The following is a 13,978-nucleotide window of genomic DNA, read 5'->3' as shown; positions in this document are numbered from 1 at the left end:
AAAAATATTTTTTTTTGGTTTTTTTTTTTTTTTTTTTGAAAATGCTCAAATCAAAAAACTTTATGTTTTTTTGGGTTCCCCATGTGGTGTAGATTCTCCAGTTTCCCGCTTGTACTACGAGTTTCCGGACACCGTGTATATTAAAAAAATAATATATTCAGAATCAGCGTTTGTTGATCTACATGAAAATATATTATATAATTTAATATTTTTCATTAGAAATTTATTCACAAACTCTAAAAAGTAATTTTATGCACGGGGGAAGAAGCGTGTTACTTTTTGGTAGCACAAAAGATGTAAAAAAAAGTTATGTTGAATTACATTTTGGAAGAACAATCAGGAGTTTACGAAATACTTCTGGATTATTCCCGCTGAAGTTCATATTATTACAACAATAGTAATACAATAAAAAAAATGTAAATTCAATTCAATTACGTCACCATTAGTACCTATCACCTCGGCTATAACTTTCTCCATTACAAGGGGGAGGTTGGGATGGCAATAAATCCAAAATTACTCGCGCCCGCTTCGATATTATACTTTCTCCATTGTTAAATTTAAAAAATATATTTATCGAAGAGGAATTTTAATTAGTGTCGGGGAATGGGAGGCACACAGCAGCCGGGACCGGCCGGGTCACTGAACCAGACATGTGCACACTTTTAGTAATTTCTAAAAACAAACTGCCACTTAAAAAGCACCTAAATAAATTACAACGTAATTAAATTATCAAAAATCTGGATGAATGTTAATTCAATGCCGTACTGGAATTCTCGTACTGGAAAAATTACAGATGGCATGTCGTAGGTGGATACGAAAATAAAATGTTTGCTCTTCACTCTCGTCGAGACTACCCAAGGCGGCGCGAGGTTTCTTCGCGATATCTCATCGGTGTTCGGTTCAGTATCGGATTTAGTGTTAAAGTCAAAGAACTTGAGGGAAACCATCACTGTTGAGGGTGTACTACACAACCAATAATAGTAATCGGTAATTTTTGGATAGGGCCTGACACGCTTATTACGAATATTTTTTAGAAAAAAACTTTATATTCGCCTTAATTACTATAAAAGAAAACTTTTTGCATTTCGGGCGGCGGAAAATTATGAATTTAAATTTTCAATTGCGTTAACCAAAATTCACTTCGCGAATCGATGCGGCGGCAATCAGCTGCCATTAGGTACGTCACTGTTATGTTGGTATCCCTGATACATTGCGTAGATACGACTATGGCTAACTTCGTGGAAGACAAATGGATTTGTATCACAAACCATGTTACACAAACCTAGCGTAGCCGGTAAACTAGTTGAAAACTGGGATGTTTTTCTTGCCTTGACGCGAGCAGGCGTTATTAAGGGGCACTTTCCTTTGTATCACAAACCATGTTACACAAACCTAGGTATCCCACGAAGATAGCAACGGTCGTATTTAGCTCTTGTTAATGCATCAGTGATACCAACATAACAGTGCGTTCCTAATGTCGCCACATCGATTCGCGGAGTGAATTTTGGTTTTACGCAATTGAAAATCAAAATGCATAATTTTCCGCCGCCCGAAATGCAAAAAGTTTTCTTTTATTGTAATTAAGGCGAATATAAAGTTTTTTTCTAAAAATTATTCGTAATAAGCGTGTCAGGCCCTATCCAAAATTTACCTAGTAATCCAAGCAATAACTGCCCGATACGAGAACAAAGAGATAGCACTCCGTTCTCTCGCCTCTGTTAAATGAATGAATGGTATTTTCGCTAAAAGCAAAATGTAAATAGTAAATAATTCGACATGTACAACTCACGCTCTTGTGTTCCGAGTCCAGTCCGTCCCACATGGAGGCCACGATCTTGGACACCTCCCCGAAACTAGCGTTGGGGTTCTGCCCCTTGATGGCCGCCTGCGTGTCTCTGAAGAACAGCGCGTACGCCGACACTGGCCTGGAGAAGCACCAAAAATAAATACTGTTTAATGGGGCACATTTTTCATATCAGAGGTAAAACGGGGAGAAAAATTGCTACTAAAACGTGAGGGTTTTGTAAAGAGAAACGTCAGTAAGTGATTTGAAATTGGCTCAATTCTATTAAATCCTTGAGAGGAGTAGGTAGGTACTTGTTTTAAAACTCATATTTCGAATGATTATTATTTTTGGGTAGCTACTTACTTCTGGGGTTCGTTGGGGTCCCTCTTCTTCTTCTTTTTCTGTACTTTGGGCTTCTTGGCGGCGGTTTTTGCCATGGGGCCACCTTGTATCGTCTCCACTCCTGCTGGCTCAGGAGACGGCCGCTTCACAGCACCTCCCTGCTGCGGAAACATAGGGTTATTACCGCACTCACCTAAACCCACACGCACTAGTTGGGAACCAGCAACCATAGACCACATATATGTGTGAAACGGACTATATTAGATGTGATTAATGAATGTATTGCACGTAAACGAACCAATGATTTCATGTGTTTTTGTTTTAGTTTTGATGAACTATTGACTATATATGAAAATGACGGTTTTGGGAAACATCGGAAAGAAAATAAATTAAAGGTATAATAATATATTATAAAACATTACAGAAGTTACGATCAAAGCTTAAAAATATATTTTTTGTGAACAGTTATTTAAAAAAATATATATTCGAGAATCATGCGTCTTGAGACTATTGTGAAACTTACACATACATATGTATAGACCCGCAAGTTACTTCTGTTTAAAACTGAGTAGTTTGCATTGGAAGAGTTAGTTGATAAATGTTATATTGTAAATATTAAGAATTAGGAGGAAAATTTACATAGGGAGGAGGTTAAAATAATAAGAAAATAGGAAACCGTACACAGAAAGGCACCGTCTGAGGTTTGAGAAATGAGTTAAGTAGATGATAGCAGAAAGAAGAAAAGCAGGCTGTTAATAAACACTGCGTATGGCATAGGTAGAGCGCAGAGACCTAGAGAAGCCAAACACCTGCACCGGGAAGAGTCGCGGAAGAGGGTAGCGGCTGTACAGCAGCGGGGCAACACCCCGAGGGCGGGCGCGGCGCTCCACCATTCTCTCATCCGTCATCCGGAGCTCCCCCTACTGCTCCGGGGCAATGGGGCGCAACAACGTGTTACGGATGGACGCAAACTGCGGGCAGATTAGCTACAAACGGAGATTCGCGAGAGAGGTGGAAGGAGGAACTCGCCCTGCGAGGTGTTGCCGCTCGCGGTGGGTCTTGTTACCTGTTGTTGTTGTTTGGGGAATGGTCGCCGACTCGCCGAGCAATAATGTATTGGCAAAAAGCTCTCCGCGTCCCCGGGCAGCGTACCCACCAAAAATAAAGTACAAGATATAATTCACGGCCACAGATTGGCGTAAGTAACACATCACGAGGTTAAGTCATCGCGAGTATCCTCCGGATAGGCGGCTGTCACCGCAATACGCCACGTCCGACGTCCGCTTCTCGGTCTCTGTTAGGAGCCGAAAAGAGAACGCGGAAGCCACGCGACAGGGTTAGCAGCCGCGAATCCGATCGAGGCTCGGGAGTACAGTGAGGCTGAGCGATCGCCGTCGGGATCGGGAGATCTGCATGATTACTCGGGAGTCGCCGAGCCGGGGCTTAAGAACCGACACTGGCTTGACCATCGAGCCAGGCCAACAACACACACCACTCGGAAACGGGCGTTTATCCTCGGAAAGGAAAAAGAGAAAACCGCTAAACAACGCTACTGAACAGCCGCAGGTAGTCAGATAAAATAATTGCACTTGGGGCGTTTGAATTTCGTAGGTAGAGCAACACTTATAAAACTCGGTGCTAATTTGGCACTTGAGGATAGTTGTTGTGTAAAAAATTAACGAAAAATTGTAAACGCCTCCAGTTGCAGGCGGCCGCTGCCCGTGTTGGTTCTTAAGTCTGGACTGGAGCGGGGACGGAAGTGATTCGTGGTGAATACACCGGGGGACTGGGCGGTAGGGTGGTGGGTGGTTGGGCGAGGGCGGCAGGAAGGAATAGGGCTGATCGACAACTTTCACAGTGAGAGGAATGTTAAATATATAAACACTTCATTTTGTCTCTCTGGGATTTAAATACAAAGTAGATTGATGTAATGTCACACTAATGAATAATAATATTGATCCGTTGAAGTACAACATTATACAGCAAACTAGTTTTAAACTCTCACTTTAACATGAATTGCATTGAACTTGTGAATTCGTTTGGGCTGGACATAGTGCCACGCATATCGTCGGTCAACCGACGACGTTGTGCTGACAAGTTGAACCGATTGTTCTAGTACGCAGCGTGGCGCTACAGCTCTCCATTCATTCGCCTACATATTACCGCAAGCGATCGATGTACGCTTGGCACTATTTCCAGCCGTGGAAAGCAATCTGGTTAAACGGATTGTCTCCGTTAACGTGGTATGAAAGGACTTAAAACATACAGCAAGGAACAATAAAAAGCAATAAGGGAAAAAACGAACCATAGGAGCATGGTGCTGCGCGCTGTCATCACTGTCCTCGCTGGTGGTGTTGTGCGCGTCCTGCGGGGCGGGGCCGCGCGGTGGAGACCTGCCGTACGGCGGCTGCTGTGGGTGTTGGGGATGCTGCGGTTGCTGCGGGTGCTGCGGCTGCTGGGGCGGCTGCTGCGGGGGCTGCATGACGAGCAGACGGGGCCCGCCCGGTTGCTGCTGGATCAGGTAGTTCCCCGGCGGCTGCTGAGGACTGCCGTAGGAGCTGGAAAGCGCGCGCGCGATACTTCAATGCGTGAACGGTCGGACGATTGAAGTCGGGGAACATTATAAGCAAGACTACGAAATAAAAGCGCTTGAGCGTCCCCTAGAGGCGTTATGATGGCAAAAAATCTATTCATTTAATGACGTTGATCAGAGAAAAAAATCAACAATGATTGCAGAGATTATATGAAAAGCAATTAGGGATTATTATATCGCCACTCTTTTCGCTAAATGAAAATGCCAAACCAAAAAGCATATAAAGTTACAAAGCGTATTTCGTAGTCTAAAAGAATACTGTTCGCTAAATACTGTAAAATAATGTAAATATGTACTTCAATCTTGACAGACCGATGGATAAATAATATTAGGCATAATTATACATATACTTATATAAACAGGGTTTAAAAGCACGTACCCGAAGGATTTTAACCAAAAATTCTTGAGCATATTCTAAAGTCAAAGTCGTTGGTGTACGGAGGATTAAGATATTTGGCGAATTACCAGAAGAAAATATAAACAAATACATAAATATTAGGAGTCGAAAATATAAATGTCACTTTGCTGTACAATGATATTTTTTTCAATTAAAAACAACAACAACAAAAATTTTCACCACGCATCGCAACTGAGTAAGTAGCTGGGTAAAGCCTGGTGGGTCACGTGGTCCGCGCTCCGTCTCGTTCCAGCAGCACGGTAACAGAGGAGAGAGAGCACGTATCACGTGATCCCCTCTCGCGTGTAGCAATGTGATCAGTGGCGATGTGTGATACAAACATATATTTTTTTGTATTTATTTGAAAAAAAATCACCGGACAGCAAAATGACATGAACGTTTTTTTACTCCAAATAAGTTCAGGAATATATGGTTAAAATCCTTCGGGTACCTGCTGTTACACTGTTTAAAATTGAATTAAGCCGTAGGGTTATTAAAACGAATGAAATCAAGTACAAATAAAAGATATTCACCTGTGCATGGGGTGGTCCTGAGGTTGAAGATAGAGAGGTTGTTGGTAAGATGGTTGACCATCAGTTAGCAAACCATCCTGGGCTGGGTTAATCATTCCCATCTGTTGAACAACAAAATAGTAAGTACCAAGGAACGCATTTTAATTGAACAAAAGAAAAAATAAACACGTAAAAAACCATTGAGGTATATAAATACAGCCGGCTTTGGCATTCGAAGTATTGGGCTTATCGGATCATTTGTCCGATGTGAGATATCATGGGCATCAGTCGGTTCCAAGCGCTCGCCGGGAAGATGCGGTTATTCATTAAGGGCATTTAGGCATAGCTCATTAGGCATTTAGGCATAGCTCACAAGCTATTCAATTAGAAGACAAATTTATTTTACATTCAAAATACGAAAAATATTAGAATAAACTCGTTAAATACCATCAGCCTTACTAGTAAAAAAAAACACCATCAACCGTTAAACGGTGTTTGTTACATTTTTTTTTTCATTGCTTTATTCGTAAAATATATTTGTATATAGTTTTTTACATGCTTTTCGAATACCACACTAGACACATGTCCGTATTATGGTGATATGGTGAAGTTGCATAAAGACTGTACAATTTCTATTTGGAATTATTACTAATAAAAAATGTCTTTAACTGACAACATTAGATTGCATTGTGCGTATCATTTTCCCGTTAAAAAGACAGTTTTGATTGGTGATTCAAATCATGTTTATGTTCATAATTTCTTTTTCAATGACCAATTCACTATTATATTAGTAAAATTCAATATATTTACTAAAATTTGTGTTATTTTTCGTCAGTTTTAATACATTAATAATGTCATGCTGTGAATTTAGTTTCATGTCCGGACATATTATTTTTTAATTGACTGTTACCGCGTGGATTTTATAAAAAATCACGAAAGTGATGTTTTTAATAACATAAATGCCTTATGCACGTGTAGGTAAACACAAGGTATGTAGAGCGAATGAACGAAGAAAGGAGTGTACGGAGAATATATGACGCAAACGGAATGGTAGAAGCAGTCGGGCCATGTCAAGAGTCAGAATAATGTATAATGTGAATGAGGCACGGAGTGTGTGCCAAGATCGAGTTCAAGATCGGGAAACGGCGTGATGGTTAGTTAGTTAGTTTAGGTAAATACAATCAACATTTATATTGTGCAAAAAGGAATTCAAAATGTCAATTTTTTTTTTGGTTATTTTCTGGGAATAAGGAAAGTAATGAAAAGTGAAATGACAGTTTTCTTGAAAATTCCTAAAATAAAAGGATTGTGTTATTAAAAATTTCAATAATCTGAAATTTTTTGACGTTTTGATTAAAAAAGTTTGTGGTAAGCTTTTTTCATGTTTGAAAATAAAATATTGTAATTTTTAAATATCAAACTATATTTCAAATAATTTTTTTTATCTAATTTCTAAAATGGCATTTGATTTTACGAAAATCTTTTCTTCAATAGATAATATATCTTCAAATAGAAGAAATATTTAGAACATTCGACGAGAATTTATTATTATTAATAGTTTATACAACGGATAAACAACCCGCTTTGGCTGGATAAGCAATAGATATATCTTTCCATGAACTATTTTATGTCAACTTCTACATTAGTAAGATTTTCAGGTACACGGTCGTTTATTAGTAAAGCTGTTATGTATTATTTAAAATTATATTACTTTTGGCTGATTGTCATAACTTTACAAATTTTGAAACAGAATATCGCCGATATTCCGGGCATAAACATAAAAGAAAAATTTAATAAATAATTTTTCCGGAATGTTCCGGGGTAAGTTAGTCCAGAAAGCTGTGTGACGGTTGCTGCAATATTACTAAGTAATAAATAATTCCGGAATTATTGCACTTTTCCGAGGTAAGTTAGTCCAGTAAGCTGTGTGACGGCTGCTTCAATATTACTAAGTAATTGTTAAAAAGTTATGTATTATTTCAAAAATTTCGCCCATCTGTTTGAAATAACTTGAAAAGTTAGAGAGGGGATACCACCACGGGTGGCGGGGTACTTATCAAATGTGCCCGGAATTTTTGTACTGTTCCGGCTAAATTAGTCCAGGAAACTGTGACAGTTGCTGTATGCTGTAATTTGACTGTCTGTCTGGCAGAGATAATAAATCCGGGGCCGTACCTGCGGTGCCTGGTGGTGCTGGGCGTGCTGGTAGTGCTGCAGGTGCTGCTGCGCGTGATGCTGCGGCCCGCCGTGCAGCTGGTGTGGCTGCAGGTGGATGGGCGGGATGTCGAACTCCTCATCGCCGAATGACGGCGTATGGAATGTCTGCAACAAAAGAATTCATCATTAGTCAAGTGGAACTTGGTAAATATATAGGCACCCTCACAATTTAAACTACTACCTACCTTTCTTAACCTAAAACGTTTTCACACATGAAGACATATCGTTATTACCAGTCGCACGAGGAAAGCAATCTATAAATCTAGAAAGGTTGTTTTATTTTATTCAATACAACACCCAACGAACTAAGGCATATTGGGAATGTTGGACTAAAATACATAATACATTTGGTTATTAATTCAAGTAAAGTTTCGTTCCTGAATGGTGGTCTTTTAGGAGGTAGCAAAAATACGAAGAAATTTTCAATAATTGTTTCTGGTATCTGGGATATTTTCAGAAATCTAATTATAAAATTATCATACGCAGCCGTTTGTAAATAAAAATTATGTTCCGGAAAAATGTTAAACAAAGGAGATTCATTACCAGAAGTAATGTTTTAAAACGTAATTAACATAAATATTCCATTGCCAACAACAGCCACGTGTGGTGCGTGGGTATATCACGTCAACAAGTAAATGAGCAATGAAACGTCAAAAGTCACATCACGTTTGCTAAAATAATAACAGATTATTCCTAAAAGGGGAGAGGGTCGGTGACCGGAGAGGAAGTCCCCCTCCCCCTCCCATTCCCTCACCGGCCCCCCTTCCCCCGGCAGTCTGTCTGCCCCCACCGAGCAACAAACTATCATCTCACGTCACCATTCACCATGTGCTTGAGCACTAACAACTCCATGGAACGGTGTAGGCGTCTACTTGTCAATACACATTATGTCCAATACCCAAAATACACGGAGAACAATCTGTAGTAAACAAATATAAAGCATCAACATTGTTGTTATTGAAGAGTGATTTTTGTAAACAGACCTAAATAAGGAAGTGCGGCATAAAAAAGTGCGATTTATTAAAAATATGTTAGTATCATCATCAGGCAATGTTTTTCAATGGACTGATATATTTAAACAGATTCTATTATCGGTTACATGGTCCGCATTGCCGCGTATTTCGACTCGGTCCACTTCGAGTCCACTCGGGCGCTACTAAGATTTGTCTTCCCTTGTTATATTAACCGATATACTAGCATAGTTGGCGTTCTTATGCTTTTCTTTCTTTTCTTGAATGATAAATTATAAACAACGCAAAATACAGATATTTTTTCTAAATTAGAATTTTTTTAAGTTTCTATATAGATAAGGTGGATTTCGGTGGAGCAGCACCTACGCGAAGGATTAAACCGTCGATTGTGATAATATGTTGAGTTAAAAACGTTGATGTAATTTTGATGTCTGATGAAATTCACTCTGGGTGTACAGTCCAGTGGGTCACGTGATACGCATCACTCCGTCTCGTTCCAGCAGCACGGTAACAGACGAAACAGAGCGCGTAACACGTGATCCGCCGCGACGTGTATTAGTGTACTCAGTGCAGATGTGTGTTTATATTTATTTCTTGTTTTTAGTTGAAAAAATATATCATCGGACAGCAAAATTACATCTTCATTTTTTACTCCAAATACGCTCAGAAATCACTGGTTAAAATCCTTCGGGTACTTGCTATGATACCCTGTATACGCAAAAAATAAAATTATTAAAACAAATAACGGTTTAAATAAAAAAATATATTTATATATGTAGTTATAGTTAGGATAATTTGTTGTGGCACCGTTTTGTTACAATTATTCATCCCAAGGGGTAAAGAAAGTACCGTCAACATTGTTTTCGGCTCTTTATTACTGTCAATTTGATTTTTATTTGTTTTATATTTTTAGGATAGGTGTACCAAATCTAAGAACTTAACATATCCTTACCAGTAACCACTGGTCTATTTTTTTTAAATATTAAAAAAAACAAAGATTTCAATCCCAATTTTTAGTAGTTTTTAGAAATAAAGGTTATTTGATGAAAAATATATACCGGAGGCATAATATTAGCACTTGCGTTCCATTATTTATCACCAGCTAAAGTAATGGTGGACAATTTAAAAAGTTCGCCCCTACAGCAGGATAAAACATAAAATACTTGTTTTATAAAAACGTGCGCGAGGTCTGCTTGAAGCAAGGCTCTTGAATTATTATTATTCCTAGGATAATAAAGTACGTTCATAAATAATAAGTCTGTGGAATTGACTTATTTATGGAGCTTTGTAAAATGGCTCACAATGAACGTGTATAATAATTTAATATTATATGAAGGACAATCGAGTATAAAACAATAATTACCTTGAACAGTACGTTGAACTCTGGCAACTGGCAGGGAGGTACGCCAAAGGTCAAACGAAAATATGCCATTGAAAATGTATGTATTTTCCATGAATAGATAATAATATTAACCTATTATGTTCAAATATATAACTTGATGAATGTAACCGAGATTTCGATTATTATTACGAAAAAATAATCGAATGAGTCAAATGTTCCAAAATCATATTATGATACTGTAGAATTAATTAACGATGAGAAGTAAGTATTTCATTTGTCGGAAATGGGAAGTAATGAAATTTAATAGTTATTTCGTTAAAATTATAATCGATTGTTAACTCTTTTCTTTTCTTTAACTCGAAATATGAACCTATGATTCAAAATAGGTTCATTGCTTGGATTTAAGGGTAAAATTCGGTTTAGGGGAGTCACTCGAATAACCGACATTGAACTTGATTTGGACTAATTTAGGGCTGGGGAATCCGAATCTGCAAGAATTAGGTGGGGGTCGGCACTATTAACTGAGTCATAGGGTCTTGAAATTTCGTACGCGATACATAGAAACCATGTTTTATTTATCAACTATGACTTAAGAAAATCAAATTAATAACTATTTAATACTTTGACATTTCAGAAGTGCCAACCAAAAAATAAAAAATCTTACAGATTCGAATTCCCCAGCCCTAAATTAGTCTAAATGAAGTTCAATTTCGGTTAATCGAGTGACTCCCCTAAACCGAATTTATTCCGGATTTAATTAAGAAATGAATAAAATAAAAACTAACCTAAAAAAATATTTTAATATTATTATGTCAAAACATGTCGTGAAGAAAAGACGTCAAATTATCCATAATTTTGAACGAAATAGCACTAGGTCCTAACATGCATAATTTTGAACGAAATAGCACTAGGTCCTAACATGCATAATTTTCCATTTCTGGAAATTCAAATCCATAATTTTCGTTATTATCTTACTATTCTAACTGATACAAAGCGTTTTTTTTAAATTGCGTACCAAGCGTGTCCCCATTTTCTATATATTTACCGAATATTATTCTACTAAGAAGTTACTAATTATTTTTAAAGATTATCTATGTAAGTAGCTGACATTGTACATACTTTGGGAGAAGGATGCATAATTTTCTTTAGTTTGAGAGAAACTAAAACTAATTTTAACTTTACTCGTTTAATATTTCAAAAGTATGTTTCTTTTGCACATGGAACGAAATTATTTCACGTGTATGGCGAACTTCCAAACAGTTTTCTTTAAAAATAGATGAATGCAATAATTTGAAAATCTGAGATAGAACTGCGAAGAAAGAATCACACACAAACACATTATTTTTTAAAACCTTCGCTATTTCGTTATTATAATTTGTTCATACAGCAAATACAGACTAAAGAGAGTGTTTTTCAATCATTATTCTATGACAGCGTTAATAATAATATTTATTGTGGCATGAACTTATCGCATCGATGACTTTACAATATACACGGTGTCCGGAAACTCGTAGTACAAGCGGGAAACTGGAGAATCTACACCACATGGGGAACCCAAAAAAACATAAAGTTTTTTGATTTGAGCATTTTCAAAAAAAAAAAAACCAAAAAAAAAAATTTTTCGGCTATTTTAGGGTTAAAGTTTTTTCTGGTGTTTAGGGTTGAATAATAGATGTTTTAACCCTGCAGAGCAGAAATATTTTATGATTACACCGGGTTAAATGAAGGGTGATTTCAAAATAATGCTTCAAATCCGAGTTTTTTCATTTGTTTTACTTTCAAATAGTTTTAATTAGTTGGGTACTTTGATCTTCAGTAATAATTTATAAGAATTTGATTAAAAAAAAAAATTTAAAAAAATCAACTTCAAACTCGATTTACTCGATAACGAAAGCTCAAATAAAAAAAAAATATACTACAAAATCGACTCCAAATGTGATGTAGATTCACCAGTTTCCCGCTTGTACTACGAGTTTCTGGACACCCTGTATAGATCGAATTATTTTTGCGGTTTCGTCAGCGGCCACCTAGACATATGGGGTATCGACACTTTTTTACGAGGCCGAAAATGAACAGGGTCGAGTACCTATCTACCTATGCACACAAAATAATATATACCCACGTAGGTAGGAACTACTTCGAACTATCCAGTAATAATTTTATGCTGCACTGACAATAATAATTATTGGTATAATTTTAAAAATCTTCAGAGAGGCAATCATAAAATTTATGAAGTAGACAATTTTTTTATTGGCTCCGCTCCATGCCACAAGTGTAAAAAAAGTTGTTTTTCATAATATCCTAACTCGGTGCATGAATTAATTGAGTGATAACCCCGAAATATTTTGGGGTATTCGCTATTTATTTTATACTAGCTGTACCCCGCCAAGCATTGCTGTGGCCCAATATGTCTGTGCAGACAAACAAAAAACAATGGTGCGTGTTGCTTTTACGCCCGACAGATGGCGCAGTTAAAAAATAAGCATGTTTGTCCAACAATTTACGCTGTTTTTAAAAAATAAACGTTTTAGCTCTGAGTGTTTACCTCTCACAGGTGACATAATACATAGGTAAATATATATTTTTTATTAAGATAGTAGTTATAGGCGTTAGTCGTAAGTCACTAGATATAAGTCTCAGAGATAAGTCACTAGTTTTAAGTCAGTAGTTCTAGTATTAATTATTTAAGAAATATATTTGTACAGCGCTCTTGAGGTGATTTCTCATGAAAACGGCGCTATATAAATTAGCCAAATATTATTGTTATTATTATACTATAGGTAAATATAAAAAATACAAGCGTATTCGAGTGCAAGTTTGTGTCAAAATTTCAAAGCAATCGATGAAGAACTTTAGGAGATTTAAGATTTGAACAAACGAACACTTAATTTTTTATTTATACATATAGATTCGCAGCTGTTCAAGTTTGTTTCGGCATTTTATTTACATGTTGTTTGAATATGAATTTGGCGTCGCGTCAGTGATGTGGGTTTAAAATAGTGAACCTGTATTTTTATTTTTTTTAATATTTTATGATCTCGTGTATTACCTAAAGAAACGGTCTGATTGTCCAATTATTATGGCGCTGTATTCAACTCCGATGCACCTGGTAATTCATACGTGGTAATAAGTCCGTTTCGTGTCTCGACACCTGAATCCTCCCAGTGAGACAATCATCGCAAAAACCGTTTTAATATTATTATTATGCAGCAATAAATAAAAAAGGATCATCACGAAAACTTTTGACCTTGAATGTAGGTGTCCACCATTCCTATTCTAAGAGATCAACCATGAATCCTGTAGCCGGAGCTCAGAAAACTACGACTACTCCAGATTTTTTGATTGCATAAATTGATACTAGTAGTTATGTGAACAGTAGACATCCAAAACCTACACACTTAATTATAAACCCTTGAGGTGATTTTGCACAAAAACGGCGCTATACAAATCATCCAAATAATATCATTACTATAGTTTTAAGTGACCTTTTTTATTTCAAATAGGGAATTACACAATTTGTCCAAAAATAACGTCTAACGAACTAACTAACCATCATGCCGTTTCACCGCAGGCGTAGGCAGAGAGGGCGGACCACCAAGCATCTCTATCTTGGCACACAATCCTTGCCTCATTGTCGTCCACCATCATAAAAAACGCCCAGTTTTATAAAAAGCAGATAGATACCAAAATAATTAAAAAATGCGAATAACAAAATCCAAATAAACACGACGATTTCACATTTGAAAAAGGAATCACGTACTGAACCAGCAAAACGGCCACCATCTTGAAACGGAAACGGAACATACAGACAGACGAAA

The 13,978-nt window shown here is 37.1% G+C and overlaps 1 protein-coding gene across 8 annotated transcripts in view; it reads right to left on the bottom strand.

Annotated features, from left to right (window-relative positions):
- The window catches only part of LOC149421584 (uncharacterized), a 559,544-nt gene that overhangs the window by 4,762 nt on the left and 540,804 nt on the right, over positions 1-13,978 (bottom strand). For 4 of the 8 annotated variants that reach the window (XR_016302537.1, XM_089634894.1, XM_089634897.1 and 1 more), the window contains exons 3-8: positions 7,806-7,952; positions 5,652-5,752; positions 4,436-4,707; positions 3,195-3,274; positions 2,150-2,289; positions 1,790-1,925 (exon numbers count right to left, since the gene is read on the bottom strand). Coding sequence is in view for 7 of the 8 variants with exons in the window: in XM_089634894.1 (XP_089491020.1) it covers positions 1,790-1,925; positions 2,150-2,289; positions 3,195-3,274; positions 4,436-4,707; positions 5,652-5,752; positions 7,806-7,952 (876 nt within the window). In the remaining variant the exon portion in view is untranslated. Of the gene's footprint in view, positions 1-1,789; positions 1,926-2,149; positions 2,290-3,194; positions 3,275-4,433; positions 4,708-5,651; positions 5,753-7,805; positions 7,953-13,978 lie in introns of all 8 variants that reach the window. The other 4 variants (XM_089634895.1, XM_089634898.1, XM_089634899.1 and 1 more) reach the window with 4 other exon arrangements.

The sequence above is a fragment of the Hesperophylax consimilis genome, chromosome 8, assembly GCF_061612785.1.
Source record: "Hesperophylax consimilis isolate HC1 chromosome 8, BYU_Hcon_1.0, whole genome shotgun sequence".
Taxonomy (NCBI): Eukaryota; Metazoa; Arthropoda; class Insecta; order Trichoptera; family Limnephilidae; genus Hesperophylax; species Hesperophylax consimilis.
Note: the sequence above shows the minus strand (reverse complement) of the source record. Positions and strands in the feature narration are given on the sequence as shown.